At 42.7% G+C, this 18,792-nt stretch overlaps 1 protein-coding gene across 1 annotated transcript in view; it reads left to right on the top strand.

The window, feature by feature from the left end:
* The window catches only part of LOC146548142 (ribonuclease inhibitor-like), a 74,807-nt gene that overhangs the window by 50,552 nt on the left and 5,463 nt on the right, over window positions 1-18,792 (top strand). Inside the window, exon 4 of the mRNA XM_085265030.1 lies at window positions 9,531-9,707. Coding sequence (XP_085121156.1) covers window positions 9,531-9,707 — 177 coding nt within the window. The remainder of the gene's footprint in view (window positions 1-9,530; window positions 9,708-18,792) is intronic.

Raw genomic sequence — 18,792 nt, forward strand, 5'->3', positions numbered from 1 at the left:
CATTTCTGTCACACTTCACCTTTAAAAGTGAAGCCATGTGGTTCCTGGAAGGAAAAACACGACTTTTTCAAGTCTTTGTCCTGTTTTTATGAGAAATGTACGACTTTAATGTGAAACATTCAGAGTTTTTTCTCTTGTTGTGTTTGTTTGAAGCTGCTTCCTGTTGGCTTCAGCTGTTTGGAGTTTCCATTTTCTAAACTTCTACATTCTGAACCTTCTTCAGCTCTGAACAGATGATGAAACACTGAATGATTTCAAGCACTTTGTCTAATAAACTTACATCTTTCATTCTTTATACAGATTGTGGGACTGTGGTTTGTCAGAGATCAGCTGTGATTATCTGGCAGCAGCACTGAAGTCCAACCCCTCCCATCTGAGAGAGCTGGACCTGAGCTTCAACAACAAGCTGCAGGATCCAGGAGTGAAGCATCTGTGTGGTTTCCTGGAGAGTCCAGGATGTAAACTTGAAACTCTGAGGTCAGTCAGCATGTTTTAGTTGTGCTGAGATGAATATGATGTGAAAGTTGTGCTGACACTAAACTGCAGACATCAGGCTGATATTATACTGATCCACACTGAGGATCTTCATGGTAAAGTCTGTTTTCTTCTTCTCTGGTTTAGTCCATTGACTGCAGCAGAACAATGTTCACATTTCAAACAGTGATACTCAACGTATGGCCCGCGGCCCACACGCGGCCTGCCCACCTTTCCTGATTCAGAGAGAGGGGACCCTGATTAACTGTGTAGCTTCTTCCTCACAGTTCTAAGTATCAGACACAACAATGAATAATCCACAGCTGACTGTCTTTAGCAGGTCAAAGGTCACGGCACACAGCAGACAGTCAGAAATATTCTAACTCTGATCATTTATCAGTTGTGACACTGTGAGACTTGATCAGAGGTGTGATCATCACAGCAGAGGCCTTTGTGTCAAAGTCACTGAGGATCAAACAGAAACACATGAAGCAGATTTTCCTCTTCTGGCTTTTTATAGCAGATAACCTTCAAAATATTCTGCAGTCGATCAAAAACTGAAGCAAACCATGAAGCAACATGTGAACATGAGCTGATGCTGCTGAAGTGAAGCAAAGTTACAGAGGTTTGATTACAGACACAGCTGAGAGTTTGTAATCTGTCATCATTTTAAAAAGTTTCCATGGAACAGCAGAAATGAGGCTTTACTGTCAGAGGCCGACAGCACTGAACACAACAGCAGACTGGTGGCTAATAAACAGTGAATGATGCAGAAACAGATGTTTGAAGCTGTTCTTGGAGTACACTGAGAGAGAGAGAGCTGTGCAGGCAGGAACAGCCAAAGTCAGAGAGAATTCATGAGCATATTGATCAAACGTGAAGCAGAGTTTGGATCTTCTTTTGCTGCTGCTTCACTCAGTTTTGGTTGGAGACAGATGAAACCTGCAGCTTCAGGATCTGTGAGCTGTCCACTTTCAGCTCCGACGGCATGTCCGTGTACGTGCCGTGGAGTGAACGATCCACGCTCTGTGTTTCCATCTTTGTGTGTTTAGCTGCTCTCATTTACTGTTTTAGCTGTTTGCTGCTTGTTGAAATAGTTTGTGAGCTTTAACCTGAGATTCTGGCAAAATACATTTATATTAAACATCGATTCAGGATTGAATGAATCAACATCGTTTTATTCAAATTAAAACCATTTAAATGGGAACATGAATTTTTTACAGCCGCCTCTAATGCTGGGTAATGTCAGCTGGTCCATGTGCAGCTGGCTGTGAGGCTCAGGGAGCGTCTACAAAGTGCAACACTGAAAGAACATCATCCATAAATATTGAGTAAGAACTGGACTCTCATACAGCGAGACTCAAATGCCTTTAAACATCAGCTTATCCTGCTGATCCAAGTCCAACACTGAGTTTGTAAAAACATGTTTGTCAATCATTTTGTTTGGTTTCTGAGGAAAAAGATTCAATAACTTGCTGCTAATACACAACATTTCATCATATTTCCTCATAACCCTCTTTTGTCTGACCATTTGATCCCATTTGAATTTGCAATAAAGGATCCACAGAGTTTGGTGACAATAATGACAGTAGATGTTTGTGTGAAAGTGCTGAAAGCAAATGAGTGTGTGATGTTCTTTCAGTGTTGCACTTTGTAGACGCTTCCTGAGCACTGGTCTCACAGCCAGCTGCACATAGAGACCAGTGTTGTTAGTCCAGGTCAGAAGATGACTTGTTGGAATGAAAATGAGCTTGTAGTTTGTCTGCTTTAATAATGTGACTGGAAAAAGGTGTTGGACTTCAAATATGTCCATTTCTGTCACACTTCACCTTTAAAAGTGAAGCCATGTGGTTCCTGGAAGGAAAAACACGACTTTTTCAAGTCTTTGTCCTGTTTTTATGAGAAATGTACGACTTTAATGTGAAACATTCAGAGTTTTTTCTCTTGTTGTGTTTGTTTGAAGCTGCTTCCTGTTGGCTTCAGCTGTTTGGAGTTTCCATTTTCTAAACTTCTACATTCTGAACCTTCTTCAGCTCAGAACAGATGATGAAACACTGAATGATTTCAAGCTCTTTGTCTAATAAACTTACATCTTTCATTCTTTATACAGATTGAGGGACTGTGGTTTGTCAGAGATCAGCTGTGATTATCTGGCAGCAGCACTGAAGTCCAACCCCTCCCATCTGAGAGAGCTGGACCTGAGCTTCAACAACAAGCTGCAGGATCCAGGAGTGAAGCATCTGTGTGGTTTCCTGGAGAGTCCAGGATGTAAACTTGAAACTCTGAGGTCAGTCAGCATGTTTTAGTTGTGCTGAGATGAATATGATGTGAAAGTTGTGCTGACACTAAACTGCAGACATCAGGCTGATATTATACTGATCCACACTGAGGATCTTCATGGTAAAGTCTGTTTTCTTCTTCTCTGGTTTAGTCCATTGACTGCAGCAGAACAATGTTCACATTTCAAACAGTGATATTCAACGTATGGCCCGCGGCCCACACGCGGCCTGCCCACCTTTCCTGATTCAGAGAGAGGGGACCCTGATTAACTGTGTAGCTTCTTCCTCACAGTTCTAAGTATCAGACACAACAATGAATAATCCACAGCTGACTGTCTTTAGCAGGTCAAAGGTCACGGCACACAGCAATCTGTGAAACAGTTTGGAGCAGGAATTCTTGCACATTTACAAACTGACACTGCTGCACGGCATGCTGGGTAATGCTAGCTGCTCAGGTATGGGCGTGCTAACGGCTGTGAGGCTCCGTGGCTGCAGAACACTGAAGAAGAGAAAAGAGAGGTGGAGGATGAAGAAAAGAGGCGGAGATGAAGCAGAAGTTTAGCTCCAGAGAGGAGCTGTGTCTGTGTGGGCGGGGCTCAGGCAGCTCCGCCCACTCAGTTTGTTCCCTCCTGATTCATCTGCATGTGTTCTGCTTCACACTGCTCACCTCCACCAAAGACTTCACAAACATCTTCTTTCTTTGAGTCCAGTTTGTCCCACAAACACTTCCAAATCTCCTCCTCTGAGATTCTGCAGCTTCTTGCAGTGTGACTCAGCTGACTTCTGACAGACCACAGACTGGCACAGCATCCACATGTGTCTCCTTTCAAACAGGCTCTTGATGTTTCCTCCCACATCATTCTGGCCTCTCAGTCTCCTTTGTTCTCCAGCTCTGTAGCTCCAGCTGATGAAGCTTCAGTTTTCCACGTTGGTAACAGTAAACTACAGCCTCTGCTGTCAGCTGGGTAACTAAACAGAGCTGCAGCACGTCTCTGCGGTGGTGCTACATCCAGCCTGCAGACGGCCGTCTACATGTTGTAGTGGTTTACAGTCACCAGGGGGCGCTGTCCCAGCCATGCAGGCAGTGGGCTGCTCTGCTTGTGCTGTTGTTGGTGAAGCTGAAGTGAAAGCGAGAGTTAAAACCCTGAACAGTGTCCACTGAGCTTCTCATGCTATTCTCATGCTCAAAGAAGTTTAACAGGAAGGACGACTCGTCCATCAGGCGTCCAGCTGTCCGTGACCGTGTCCACAGCAGAGTGTGACTGAGGCTTCATGCTAACACGCACACATGAAGCTAATACCACCACGAGCAGCTGCTCAGTGGATTTGGAGGACAAATGTCTGCAGCTTCTCACAGGCAGTATGCAGAATGTGGATCTCCACAAAGACTGTGGAGAGCTCGTCCCACACTCTAAATCCACACTTGTCTGCACAAAACTTCTCACACGTTCCCGTCACAAGTGTCTTCTAAGTGAAGCTACCAGGTTCAGGTCCAGCTTGTTTATCTGGAGCTGCAGGAGATGATCCGTCCTCACAAAGCAACACAGCAGATATGCAAACACACAACACAACCAAAGGATTCTCTCTGCATGTCTGTGGCTGATGCTGCTGGAACGAAGCTGTTTGAAACCTTGTTGTTCTGCACTTTGGGACCAGAAGAGGAAACTGAAGCTCTGTGCAGAGGGTCCAATGGAAGCAGCCAAGCGCTGTAAGTGTCTGCTGTACAGGGATGCTGGTTCAGCTGTGGCTCAGTTTCACAGTGTGACTCAATAAAAGCAGCAGGAAATCAAAGCTTGATGCTTTCATCAGTGTGGAAATAAGAAAGTTTCCTGTGACAGACGCTGGAGCTCTTTCACTCTCAGCTTCACAGTTTCAGCTTCAAACTTCTTCCAACATGTTTCTAACACGGCCACATTCCACCTTAATGGAGCTGATATCTTGTGCATCAGCACATTTTCTAAAGGCAGCGATCACATCTTTAGTTTTGGATGTTTAACTGCAGATTGTTTATGTGTTTATAGCACATTAATTACAGCAGCAGCGTTGACCACAGTGCTGTACAAGAATCCAAAATAACGATTAAAATAACTCCTAATATTAATATCACACATCAAATATCAAATAACTCTCATGCTGTATTAAAAGCCAGTGAATACAAATGTGTTTTCAGAGCAGATTTACAGAGACTGACAGCAGGAGCTGGGGCTGTTCGATAGAACGATGTATATATGATGACCATATGAAAACGTCTATCGTTTCATATCACGCTCTTTGTTTCCTGCTTATGTGTTTGTGTTTTCCAGATAAAGCTTTCAAAATAAATCTGAAGATCCTGTTGAGAGTTTTCAAAATAAACACAATACAGTACTGCGGTCGCTCGTTTATCGAGTTACGTTCTAAAAATAAGTCTCAGAATGAAGTAGCAGCTTTATGTTTTACAAGTATTATAGAAGTTTTAAGGCAGTTAAACCCTCACTGCACACTTTCTACACTTTTCTCAGACAGGCATGAACATTTTCACACTTTTCTCTCTTGTTTAAACAAAGTTCAAACCTTCATAGAAAAATAAGTTCATTATTAAAGAATGAAAGCAAAGTGTTTCTGAAATGTGTCAAATCAGCCTTTGCTGGCATTAAATGAGCTTGGTTCTGTGTGAGGAGCACTCGTCCATGGCCTGGGCTCCTCGCTGTCAGGTAAAGTTTCATAAAGCTTTTGAGTTTTTCTGCAGATAATGTTGGTGTCCAGCACGATGTTCTTTTTCCTGCGGTCACTGAGCCACAAAGCCAAAGCTGACTCCATCCTTACGATGTTCTTGTTGTGGACAGTTACAACCTTTTTGCCTCCTTGTTGAAACTATGATGGTCAGCATCTTCCTCTGCCTTTGGCTGCTACCACAGGTGCAAAACGTCTCGTCATCATTGTTGTTTGTTGGGACAAAACGTACAAACATACAGTGCAGCACTGCAGAGTCACACTGCTGTAAATTTGAACACATTCTGTACTGTACAGGAGACACGGCACGAGATTGGCTGACAATGGTCTACAGCCAATCAGGACGCAGAACACAATGCGCTGTAAAAAACAAAAACATGCAAAATTGCACAAAAAAGATCAGCGAAACAGCGAGGCCGCCAAAGGTGAACTGTGTTACAGCGAGGGACCAGCGTATATGTGGTTGTTGGGACGATAAATGTCTTTGAGCTTGTGTCAGAAGACGAGCTGCAGCTTTCTGGACCAGCTGCAGTCTTGCCAGGCAGGTCCCACTAACTCCAACATATAAGGAGTTACAATAATCCAGCTGGGACGTCATGAAAACGTGGATCGCCCGTTCAAGGTTTTTAAAAGATATAAATTATCTCACCTTAGATAAAAGCCTCAGTTTGAAGAAAGACCGCTGTACAACTGAGCTCAGCTGTTTTTCAAATTGCCGTCAAATATAAGCCCCAAATGTAATAATGCGATTTAATAAAAGAGCTGAACTAGTCTAATAGAGCGCCCTTGATGCCGCCATGCTCCAATGGTGAGGTCAAGATGCTGTGGTCAAGGCAGCGGTCAGATCCAAAAGCACAGCTGAGTCTCCTGATCAGTGGCTGATAAAAGATCATTAAGAACTTTTCAAAGTGCAGTTTCAGTGCTGTGAAGAGCTTTAAAACCAGACTGAAACCTTTACAACAGATTGCAGCTGAACAAATATAATCTTTTACAAAATCTTCGACAGGAAGGGAAGCTTTGAAATAGGCCTGAAATTTGAGCGGACAGAGGATCCAGATCAGGTTTTTAGTACAGGCTGTACAACAGCATGTTTAAAACAGGCTGTACAACACCTGAACTAAGACTGCTGTTAAAAATCACTAAGATGTCGGAACCGACAACCTTTAAAATCTTTTTAAACACGTGTTGGAACAACTTCATTTGGACAAGATGATGTCTTTATAGCATCACATCGTTCCTCCACCTGATCAAACCACACAGGCTCAAACTGATCAAAAACAGCTGAGCAGGTGAATATTTTAGCCCCGGTGCGATCTCGGGCGAGAGTATCGATGATGGCCAAAGGGCAGCGTCCAGCTCTACGGCCGCTGAAGAGCAGACTCAACAGACGCGCGTGATGTGGATCCTACTGCTCTAAAACTGGAGCTTCTTCAATCCATTAAAGAGGACATTAGTACACTGTTAAAAGAAGAACTCAGAAATGCATTGAAAGAAGATTTTGACAATATAAGGGCTGACGTGCAAGGACTGAGAAATGAGATCGCTAACAGCATGGCGGCGACGTGCGGCGAAGTTGATGGAGTAAAGGTTACAGTGAAAGAAGCTGAGGATGGGCTGTCAATGTGGAGCGATGAGGTGACCACCCTGCAGTCTACAGTAGAGAGTATGAAGGAGGAGCTGTCTGACCTGAAGGATAAATGTGATGAAGGCAGGAAGCGGAGAGCTAACATCCACATCATAGGGATCCCAGAGGGCCTGGACTCGAGCTCCTCCACGGCCGTATCCGTGCTACTACGTGAAGTGCTGGGTATGGATAAAGACGTTATTGTCGACCGCTCACACAGGAGCCCTATCCTGAGAAAGCCAGCTGGTAACCCGCACGCCGTCATAGCCGAGCGTCACTACTACCAGGATTGTGTGGCTACGCCGTGCCAGGGCCCAAGCCCCGCTTGAGTTTAACGGACAACCTATTGCAATATTACGACTGGGCGATATGACCCAAAGTTCATATCTCGATATTCTTTAGCTGGATGGCGATATACGATATATATCTCGATATTTTTGAAGCCAGAAAGTACGAACAAAAAGAGAGTTCTTAGTCAAAGCTGTGTCCCAAATCTCACACAGGCACATTTATTAACATACAGCGTAGATGTACATGAAACAATTACTCAGGAATAAATGATCAGCATTTATTAAATAATAATGCTCCATAAATAAAAGAAAACAATGTTGTGTTTGTGCATAACAAAAAGCTCACAATCGTGCAGTCAAAATGTAAACAGACGCTGAGCATAATAACAAGCAGCTGCTCTGTTCCCAGGTTCTACTGCGTGACTGACAGCCTGGAGTTTGAAACCCTCTTTGTAACCGTGTCTCTTACAGGTGCCATTTATGGTCCTTATACACACTCAATACAGTAATATTACGTTGAAGCAGAGTACGTATCACTCCGCGAGGCTCCTCGTAGCTGTAATGCTCCAACAATCCATCAAGCGGTGCGGCCTCGTAGCTGAGCAAAGTCGTACCAAAACATCTTTTGAAAGGTTTCTGAGCGCCGTGTAGCACATAAAATCGGTTCGAGGTCAGTAAGCACAACCAGAATTCATCCATAAGGCGCACTGTCGATTTATGAGAAAATTACAGGATTTTAAGTGCAGAAAATATAGTTTATGGTTTTCCTTTGATCTTAGCAAATATCTACGCCTCTAATTGGGACGATCACAGATTTTTAAATAATGTCTTTGCGCGGCTCCCCAATATGTCATCACAAAATATCATCTTTGAGGGAGACCTAAACTGCTCATTATCTGCTATGGACCACAGTTCACACAAAAGTACACTTAGTCCAAAGTCAGCATGCGTCATTCAGAGCTTTCTTGATAATTATGGGCTGGCTGATGTATGGAGATTTCATAATCCTGCTTCACGTCAATACTCTTTTTTTTTCTAATGTCCATAAAACATATATTTGTATAGAAAAACGTCTCCCTTTAGTTACAGAATGTGATTATAAGACTCTGGTGATTTCTCCTCTTGTTTTTTCAATGTGTATTCCTGATGCCTGCTCCAACTATCAGCCATGGAGATTCAACTCAGTGTTGTTAGCAGATGAAGAGTTTGTCAGTTACAAAAGGTCTCAAAGACATTTTTTTTCTATTAATCAGACCCCAGAGATGTCATCATCAGTCATTTGGGAATCTCTAAAAGCATCTGAGAGGCCAAATAATTTCATTTTGTGCCAAACAAAGTGCAACACTGAAAGAACATCATCCATAAATATTGAGTAAGAACTGGACTCTCATACAGCGAGACTCAAATGCCTTTAAACATCAGCTTATCCTGCTGATCCAAGTCCAACACTGAGTTTGTAAAAACATGTTTGTCAATCATTTTGTTTGGTTTCTGAGGAAAATGATTCAATTAGTTGCTGCTAATACACAACATTTCATCATATTTCCTCATAACCCTCTTTTGTCTGACCATTTGATCCCATTTGAATTTGCAATAAAGGATCCACAGAGTTTGGTGACAATAATGACAGTAGATGTTTGTGTGAAAGTGCTGGAAGCAAATGAGTGTGTGATGTTCTTTCAGTGTTGCACTTTGTAGACGCTCCCTGAGCACTGGTCTCACAGCCAGGTGCACATAGAGACCAGTGTTGTTAGTCCAGGTCAGAAGATGACTTGTTGGAATGAAAATGAGCTTGTAGTTTGTCTGCTTTAATAATGTGACTGGAAAAAGGTGTTGGACTTCAAATATGTCCATTTCTGTCACACTTCACCTTTAAAAGTGAAGCCATGTGGTTCCTGGAAGGAAAAACCCGACTTTTTCAAGTCTTTGTCCTGTTTTTATGAGAAATGTACGACTTTAATGTGAAACATTCAGAGTTTTTTCTCTTGTTGTGTTTGTTTGAAGCTGCTTCCTGTTGGCTTCAGCTGTTTGGAGTTTCCATTTTCTAAACTTCTACATTCTGAACCTTCTTCAGCTCTGAACAGATGATGAAACACTGAATGATTTCAAGCACTTTGTCTAATAAACTTACATCTTTCATTCTTTATACAGATTGGAGCGCTGTGGTTTGTCAGAGATCAGCTGTGATTATCTGGCAGCAGCACTGAAGTCCAACCCCTCCCATCTGAGAGAGCTGGACCTGAGCTTCAACAACAAGCTGCAGGATCCAGGAGTGAAGCATCTGTGTGGTTTCCTGGAGAGTCCAGGATGTAAACTTGAAACTCTGAGGTCAGTCAGCATGTTTTAGTTGTGCTGAGATGAATATGATGTGAAAGTTGTGCTGACACTAAACTGCAGACATCAGGCTGATATTATACTGATCCACACTGAGGATCTTCATGGTAAAGTCTGTTTTCTTCTTCTCTGGTTTAGTCCATTGACTGCAGCAGAACAATGTTCACATTTCAAACAGTGAAGCTCAACGTATGGCCCGCGGCCCACACGCGGCCTGCCCACCTTTCCTGATTCAGAGAGAGGGGACCCTGATTAACTGTGTAGCTTCTTCCTCACAGTTCTAAGTATCAGACACAACAATGAATAATCCACAGCTGACTGTCTTTAGCAGGTCAAAGGTCACGGCACACAGCAGACAGTCAGAAATATTCTAACTCTGATCATTTATCAGTTGTGACACTGTGAGACTTGATCAGAGGTGTGATCATCACAGCAGAGGCCTTTGTGTCAAAGTCACTGAGGATCAAACAGAAACACATGAAGCAGATTTTCCTCTTCTGGCTTTTTATAGCAGATAACCTTCAAAATATTCTGCAGTCGATCAAAAACTGAAGCAAACCATGAATCAACATGTGAACATGAGCTGATGCTGCTGAAGTGAAGCAAAGTTACAGAGGTTTGATTACAGACACAGCTGAGAGTTTGTAATCTGTCATCATTTTAAAAAGTTTCCATGGAACAGCAGAAATGAGGCTTTACTGTCAGAGGCCGACAGCACTGAACACAACAGCAGACTGGTGGCTAATAAACAGTGAATGATGCAGAAACAGATGTTTGAAGCTGTTCTTGGAGTACACTGAGAGAGAGAGAGCTGTGCAGGCAGGAACAGCCAAAGTCAGAGAGAATTCATGAGCATATTGATCAAACGTGAAGCAGAGTTTGGATCTTCTTTTGCTGCTGCTTCACTCAGTTTTGGTTGGAGACAGATGAAACCTGCAGCTTCAGGATCTGTGAGCTGTCCACTTTCAGCCCCGACGGCGTGTCCGTGTACGTGCCGTCTGTTAGGTTTGTAGCTTGAACCCATCCGCTGGAACGTTGAAGACAATATAATTACACTGCAAGCAAGACGCAAGTAGGCAAACTTCTTCATGGTACTCGTGCACGGGAGAGACTGGACAGAGCGCCGTTCCTTCGCTTGACCCCAGTAGCTCTCGTCCGTCCTCCCATACACTATCCTTTTATTGAGGTTACATGAATATGCATAGGTTCATTAACATACGACGTCTACATACAAACAAAGAGTACCTTGCCTGTGTGTGTGTGTGTGTGTGTGTGTGTGTGTGTGTGTGTGTGTGTGTGTGTGTGTGTTGCTGATCAAAGGGTCAAACATCCTTGGTCAGGAAGAGGGTAGCCTCCCCCTCACCCTAGATGGTTCATCCTAGATAACACGGTGAGGAAGTCCTGCAGTTCATCTAAACAAAGAGCACTTAGACTAGAACAGATGTAGCTACGTTAATCCTACCATAAAACAATAAGACACGGTATGACCTCTCATGCTCCCAAAGTGCTGTCTAATACACACAAAGTTTGCAGACTATCAAGGATCAAAACCTCTACCAATCTACAACTAATTACAAAACTCTAAGCATATATAAGTAAATATTTCTAAGCATAAATAACAATCAACAATACAAATCTAACATTTCCCCCCTTTTTGACCTTTATGCCTGAAAAGTTCCCAGGTATGAATACCTCATGTCTGACAGTTTCAATGCAAACCTTTTTATACTCAGCATATGTCAAATCACCCTAAATTACTGAAAAGGTACACAGTTCAACAAATGTATTAGCAGTTATCCCATTCATTGAGCTCATCTCATGGCAAACTGCATCTTACGAGCAAACAAAGAAATTGTTAATTTAATAGTGAAAATAAAAAAGTAACATTTTCAAAAACATCTCAGCTTGGTAATGCTTCCTCCGGGTGTGCACATCACATGTCTCTCTGCAGAGTGGTTTAAGCTCTGCAGGGCGTCATGAATGTCTCTTCCAGTTGTTTCCATCACTGTCCATAGGACCAGAGTCCAAATGTATGTAGAATAGACATTCAAACATACTAGTTGGTTTTGTTGTTTGTCAACATGGTTCTCAGCTATTTCCAAAGCTGCAGACCTCTCAGCACTCTAGTTTTATGGCCTCCCATCACCTCACTTCAGGCCTTCATCCTGCGAGGGGGATATTTATGACTCCTTCATTGTCCACGCTCTGCAGAGAAACACCTCTGTGGAAAGGGTGCAGGGTTCAGTTGTCTTACTGCTGTTATGATCCCAGCAGCCTTCAGAGTGTCATCGTATGCACAGTATAGTGACACAGCATTAGGTGATGTTCATAGGAAACTGCTGTCATCACCACCATAGCTTCTGGTTCCTGTGCTTTCACAGAATCATGATGTCATCCTCGAACTCCTTCTACGCTGTCGATGGAGCTTGGCACGCTCCCCTCATCCCACGAGTTTTCATGTTCCAACGCTGCTGAAGGTTTAAGGCAGAGCACGTCGTACACCTTAGTTGTCTTCCTCAGCGTCAATATTGAATCTTTCATTTTATTTAAAATCTTGCTGTGGGAAGTCTCCTCTTGATTTCCTGGAAGCTTAGTAGCACAGCTCTCTGTGTGATGTCTGCTGTGCTGAAGATGATCTCTGATCCTCCTGAAGCCTCTCTCCCATCTTGTGGACGATCCTCTCCTCTATTTTGCAGGCAGTTTCATGGTCCTTGCTGTGGCTCCAAGGTCTGATTTCATGATGGGCCCCAATCAGCTTGATCTTTGACCTCAACCACTGCCTGGTCCTGTCAGCTATGCGCTTCTCACTGGGCCTCTGAAGATTTCTCAGGAGATTACTGCTCTACCTGTATTTCCTTGCTAAGAAGAAAAACTTCTATTTGGAGAGCATGTCAACAATCATCAAACCACATTCTTTAGTTCAGTGAACTTCACTTATAGGCCATCAAAGCCTCATCTGAACATGGATGCACCACTTGCATAGGTTTAATACTTGTAAATAAAACGGCTAATCACACAAATCATTGCAACAATAATAAAAAACATTGTTTAATGTTAATCCTTGGACCCCTCCTCTTGACGCATGGACACACCCATGCGTCAACTCACCAAACCTGGATTCCAGTCTTAAAGAAAAAGATTAGCTAGATCATATCCCAGGCAACATCAGGGCATCTCCTCCCCTGGAGCAGCACCACCCTGGACCCATAATCCTGCAATGAAAATGTTAGTGTGCTTTGCATATTAAGTTTGCTTAACACCTGGCTCTCCCAGGAGCCTGCATACACACCATCATGGCCTGGAAAACAAAATCTGGAAGTAAAATCAAACTCCATACCTGTAAACAATTGTATCATAAGGACAAGAAGCATTCAACATCAGCAAGACAAGTGTCATGTGCAGGTTTTCTCAAATCAGTAAACTACAATTATTTTCATAAGTCGCCTCAGACATGGATCATCCCATGTACTCAGGCAACATTAATGTAATCGGTGACTGCTCTTAAGCAAAGTCACTCCACTTATATATTACTATGGGCTCAAAAGTGGCCAGCTAATGAGCCCATATCAAACTATCCCAGAAACACTGTATCTCTTATTTGTTTTACTCATGTCACTTGTCCGTTTCAGCTGAATCTGCCACAGCATTCTCAAAGAAACTAACATTAGCAATACACATTGACTGTAGTCAGACAGAGGTCAGACACAGGTCAACAGGTTCCAGAGGTGCCATAAAAACACCATAAAGTCAACCCTAGCTGTGGAAAGAAGTAACACCAGTTCTCAACACAGGAAATTTCACACAGGTTATTCACATTATCAAAGTAACCTTCACATTTTCCCATCAACACAATGCAACAGCATCACCACTCATAACCTGTAAACACAGTTTTCCTCACACATAAACCCAGAAATCCTGTAGTAGGAAAAAACATCAACCAGTTGTCCTGGTATAAATCGCATCATCAATTCACATGAAGAACTGGCATGCTGTAAGAAAAGAAAATGCAAATATTAGCGCTTGCGCAGGCGTATGCATACTTTGTCACAGTTATCTCTGTGAGCAACTCAAGCCTATGAATAACACACCTGATAAATGCACAGACACAGAAAATGGCATTTAAAAGGTTAAATCATCATGCAACCTCGAGTGTTGCTGTCATCTTTCTGCTTCTGTAAAGTGAAGCACACACAGACTCATCTGCACCCCTGCCAGGCGGGGGTCAACTTCACACAGTCGTGTTACATCAGTAAAGTCTTGTCAGCTTTTACCAGTCAGTCAGTTTGTTTTCCTTTCACTCACTCATTCATGCATTCATTCTTTCTTTCTTTGCTGATAGTGGAACCTATCGTCGCATTTAGTTTCCACTCTCAGCAAAATGACGTCATTTCAAAAAGAAAAAGAAGAACTTTAGTTTGGATTACATCGCTGAATCCTTTTGGACTGGGACTGTCATTTAATAATTGTCCCAAATAAGTGGCTTTCTCCAGAGTCCATTTAAATGTGGAGAACTCACTTGGCACAATTTTCTCGACGACGTGTAGCGCTTTTAATTCCCGACGTGCAGATCTGCTTAAAGAACAGAGATTATCGAACAAAACTTTCAGTGCACTGTGAAAGTATCAAAATAAAAAGGCCTTGCTAAGTCATGACACAAACTCCTCATCAACTTCACAACAGGAGAAGAATCATCAGCTAGATTCACTCCAAACCAACCATCAACTGCACAACACACAACATAACCCTAATGTCATATTAACTATGAGTTTAATCACCCGGTCTGTGCTCTTCACTCATTTAGGCCACAGATCTATTTTATTCAATTTTCCTTTTCCATTCATCATAAAACATGTGACATGCTGTCATGCACTTCACAAAACAGTCTGTTCTGACGTATTCAGAGTTGTGTATCTAAATACAGGATTCACTCGCACATCAAAGCAGGAAACTCAGTGTTTTAGAGTCTCCACTCAACACACAACAACTCCAACACATCTCATTCACTCGTGCTAGAATTCAATCACCTGTCATTAATCTAAGAACGATCAACTAATTTGCATATCAGCTATTAACCCACTAAGTTGACAGGACGACAGAAAAGCATGTTCAAAATAGTATCACAAAAGACAATTTCCCTCATACAGTAAATCACTTGTGCTGCATTAATCAAGCAGGAAGCTTCTCCCAATTTACCATTTTAACAACTAAATTTATTGTCTGATCACTGGTTGGTCAAACCAGGATCTTTTTTCCCACAAAAGTTAAACTGTTGTCCTGCAACCTGGAGAGTCAATTTTTTGCATTGGATAAATTCAGTATTTAATAACAAGTGTCTGCTAAATTGACACTATTTTAACACTGATGAAAGATAACAAGCTAATTTTCATTGCATGGGTTTGTGTTATTAGGCAGGTCTAATGCATGTCTGTGGAGCTGCATCTCCAGCAGAGCATGTTCTTAAAGCTGCCTTTCCTACACACTTCTCTACTATTATTTAATCATTTCTTAACTAATGTGCTATGAGTCTTCATGAGTCATTTTGTGTTTGGAATTGTTAGTAGGGTTAATGCATGTTCTGCTTGTGTGTGTGTGATTTTGTATATGTTTCTATTTTCGCAATGTTTCAGACTCCGTCTCAATTTTCCAACTTAAGCAGTCAGTTTTCTTTTCCCCAGGTTTGCTAACCCAAATTTTGATTTCCCACATTAAATAACAGCATTCCTCTGTGTTCTCACCTAGTCTTCTCACTCTGTTGTCCTCTCACTCTTTTGTCCTCTCCCACTTCAACAGTCCAAACAGCCGGCAGTTCTCCTTCAGCTTTGTCCTGTGTCCCACTGTCTCTTCTTGCCATTTTACTCCACAGGTGGCAAATGTCAAACTCCAACTGTTCAGTTCTCCTCAAACGTTTTCTTCACATGCACAGTGAAGTCACAGCCTGTTGTAAACACAGTGCCATCCATCCGATCAGTCAGGATGATGGGTTTGCTCTTCTTCTCTGATACTGTTTGTCCACATTGCTGCTGCTTTGCTGGGACTCTTTGCTCAGGACTTGCTGCTGTCTCTTTATCATGTTATTGCTTTGGAGCTGCATTCCTTGTCTTCAGGGAGGGGTGAGAGCTTGCTTGCTTGTGAGGTTGAGAGACACATGGCGCTGTAAATAAGTCAGCCAGAAACTTGGCCTGCATGTTTCCAATGATGTTAAACTATAACTTTCTTCCGACTGCTGCATGTGGAAAATTGATTCAAGTCTGCTTTTCACCTGAAAGTGACAAACTAAAACATGTTCATTATCATCATCACTGTTTAATCAACACACATCTCTCTCTCTCTCTGTCTGTGTTTGTGTGAACAATCCTTTCTTAAAAGCAGAAAATGACATTGTAGTTGTTTTTCGGCTGATCAACACAAAACCTTTTTCCTATGATTATTTCTCTTCGTCTACAATGTAATTTGTCTCTTTTTCACTCTTTTTTTTTTTTCTTCACAATAGCTGGTGGTCTGCAAAATCACTGCTCTCACTCACAATCAGAGGCAATTACTTTTGCACAGTGCACAAAAACACTGTGATGTCAGACACATTCACACTCACTTTTTCATCTGCATAAATAAACCATATGGCTGGAGATATGTGCCATGGTGATCCATAAGCATGATCACCAGTTTATTTAATTATTTTTAATCCAACAAAACAAATAAACAAAAACATGATGCTGATGCTACACACACACACACACGAGTCAAGGTGCAGAAAAACTGCTCATGGAAACGCTGCACACTCTCTGTTTCCCTCTCTTTGAGTAGTTCTCAGACAGCTCTTGATCTGATAATGTGTAGCTTGCTCATCAGCTCAAAAAACAAAAACAAAACTGCAACGCGACATCACACAGTAGTTGCATGCTCTGCCCACAGTGGCAAAGTCTTACACTTACATATTCAACACAGCTTCTCCATCATGTATTTTTAGATGTTTCATACAGGGTTGAGCATATTAGTTGTTTTCACAGATGTGCTCTATATCTCAACAATGGCTCATAATAAGACGACAGTCTTCCACACAGGTCAAGTGCCTCTATGCACTTCATGAGTTTAAATATTTATCTATATCACTTCACCTCACATGTCATTGTACTGAATTTAAGCAACCACAAGCTTAATGTAGATTACTTTTAACAACTATCCACCTCAATTAAATCTATGGTCTGGCACACAGGCTGCTGTCGATCAGGGCAAGCTAAAGAATAAACATTGTGTCAGCAAGGGGTGGGGGGAAAGCCATTCACCAGAGCATATCTTAAGTGCTGCTGATGTGGGCTGGCCTTCTCCACAGCTCTCCAAGGCTGGTGTGTTTTCTGAAAACTTCTAACATTTGAATCTCTTCCATTCATAAGCCTGCGATTAACCGCACGGCTCAGGTCCGCGTGACCGCGCTCGCGTGAACCCGCGCAGCTGTGGAGCCGTCGCTCTCTCTCTTTTTTACATAAATACTTTGTGCTGCCAGGAGCAAAGTCCAGCACAAACGTCTGTCTCCCTCCGACTCACTCTTGGTTGCTTAGAAACCCATGATAACAACAACAGTCGGTGTCACAGACCACATGTTCTGCTCCGCACACACCCACACAACAACAACAACGACGACGACGACAACAAAAACAACACAAAATAGGCCTACTGTCCAGCACAATCTGGACCCCGCGGAACTTCTCAACACCCCACTGAGCGGTGGAGAACTCACTACAGTACCCCACACAGCGGTCTGTATTTCGCCCCACTAAGACGGCGAACCAAAAAAAGTTCGAACTGCGCAACTCTGCGACTTAATGCTTCTGTACAAAAAACCCCACTGAGCGGCCTTGTACATCGCCCCACTTAGACGGCGAATTTTAGCCCCACTAAGCGGCCACGGACAACGCCCCACTGAGCGGCGAAGACGTAATTTTAGCCCCACTAAGCGGCCACGGACAACGCCCCACTGAGCGGCGAAGACGTACAGTTATAGAGTTGGACTCTAAACTTACTCGGTGTTGCTTAGCGTGTAATATCAGCCTGAATCCCGCCGATCGCCATTCATCGAGGAGAAAGACAGACAGCGAATCCACAGGAACTTCCTGGCTGACGTCAGTCTTTCAGCGTGCCTCCCCCCCCTCGGTGAATGCGATCCCAGGGAGCCGGCATCGAAGGACCAATTAATGTTAGGTTTGTAGCTTGAACCCATCCGCTGGAACGTTGAAGACAATATAATTACACTGCAAGCAAGACGCAAGTAGGCAAACTTCTTCATGGTACTCGTGCACGGGAGAGACTGGACAGAGCGCCGTTCCTTCGCTTGACCCCAGTAGCTCTCGTCCGTCCTCCCATACACTATCCTTTTATTGAGGTTACATGAATATGCATAGGTTCATTAACATACGACGTCTACATACAAACAAAGAGTACCTTGCCTGTGTGTGTGTGTGTGTGTGTGTGTGTGTGTGTGTGTGTGTGTGTGTGTGTGTGTGTTGCTGATCAAAGGGTCAAACATCCTTGGTCAGGAAGAGGGTAGCCTCCCCCTCACCCTAGATGGTTCATCCTAGATAACACGGTGAGGAAGTCCTGCAGTTCATCTAAACAAAGAGCACTTAGACTAGAACAGACGCAACTACGTTAATCCTACCATAAAACAATAAGACACGGTATGACCTCTCATGCTCCCAAAGTGCTGTCTAATACACACAAAGTTTGCAGACTATCAAGGATCAAAACCTCTACCAATCTACAACTAATTACAAAACTCTAAGCATATATAAGTAAATATTTCTAAGCATAAATAACAATCAACAATACAAATCTAACACCGTCGAGTGAACGATCCACGCTCTGTGTTTCCATCTTTGTGTGTTTAGCTGCTCTCATTTACTGTTTTATCTGTTTGCTGCTTGTTGAAATAGTTTGTGAGCTTTAACCTGAGATTCTGGCAAAATACATTTATATGAAACATCGATTCAGGATTGAATGAATCAACATCGTTTTATTCAAATTAAAACCATTTAAATGGGAACATGAATTTTTTACAGCCGCCTCTAATGCTGGGTAATGTCAGCTG

The sequence above is a fragment of the Mchenga conophoros genome, linkage group LG23 (assembly GCF_057382185.1).
Source record: "Mchenga conophoros isolate Kocher_MC1m ecotype Shallow Benthic linkage group LG23, M_conophoros_male_GT1.1, whole genome shotgun sequence".
Taxonomy (NCBI): Eukaryota; Metazoa; Chordata; class Actinopteri; order Cichliformes; family Cichlidae; genus Mchenga; species Mchenga conophoros.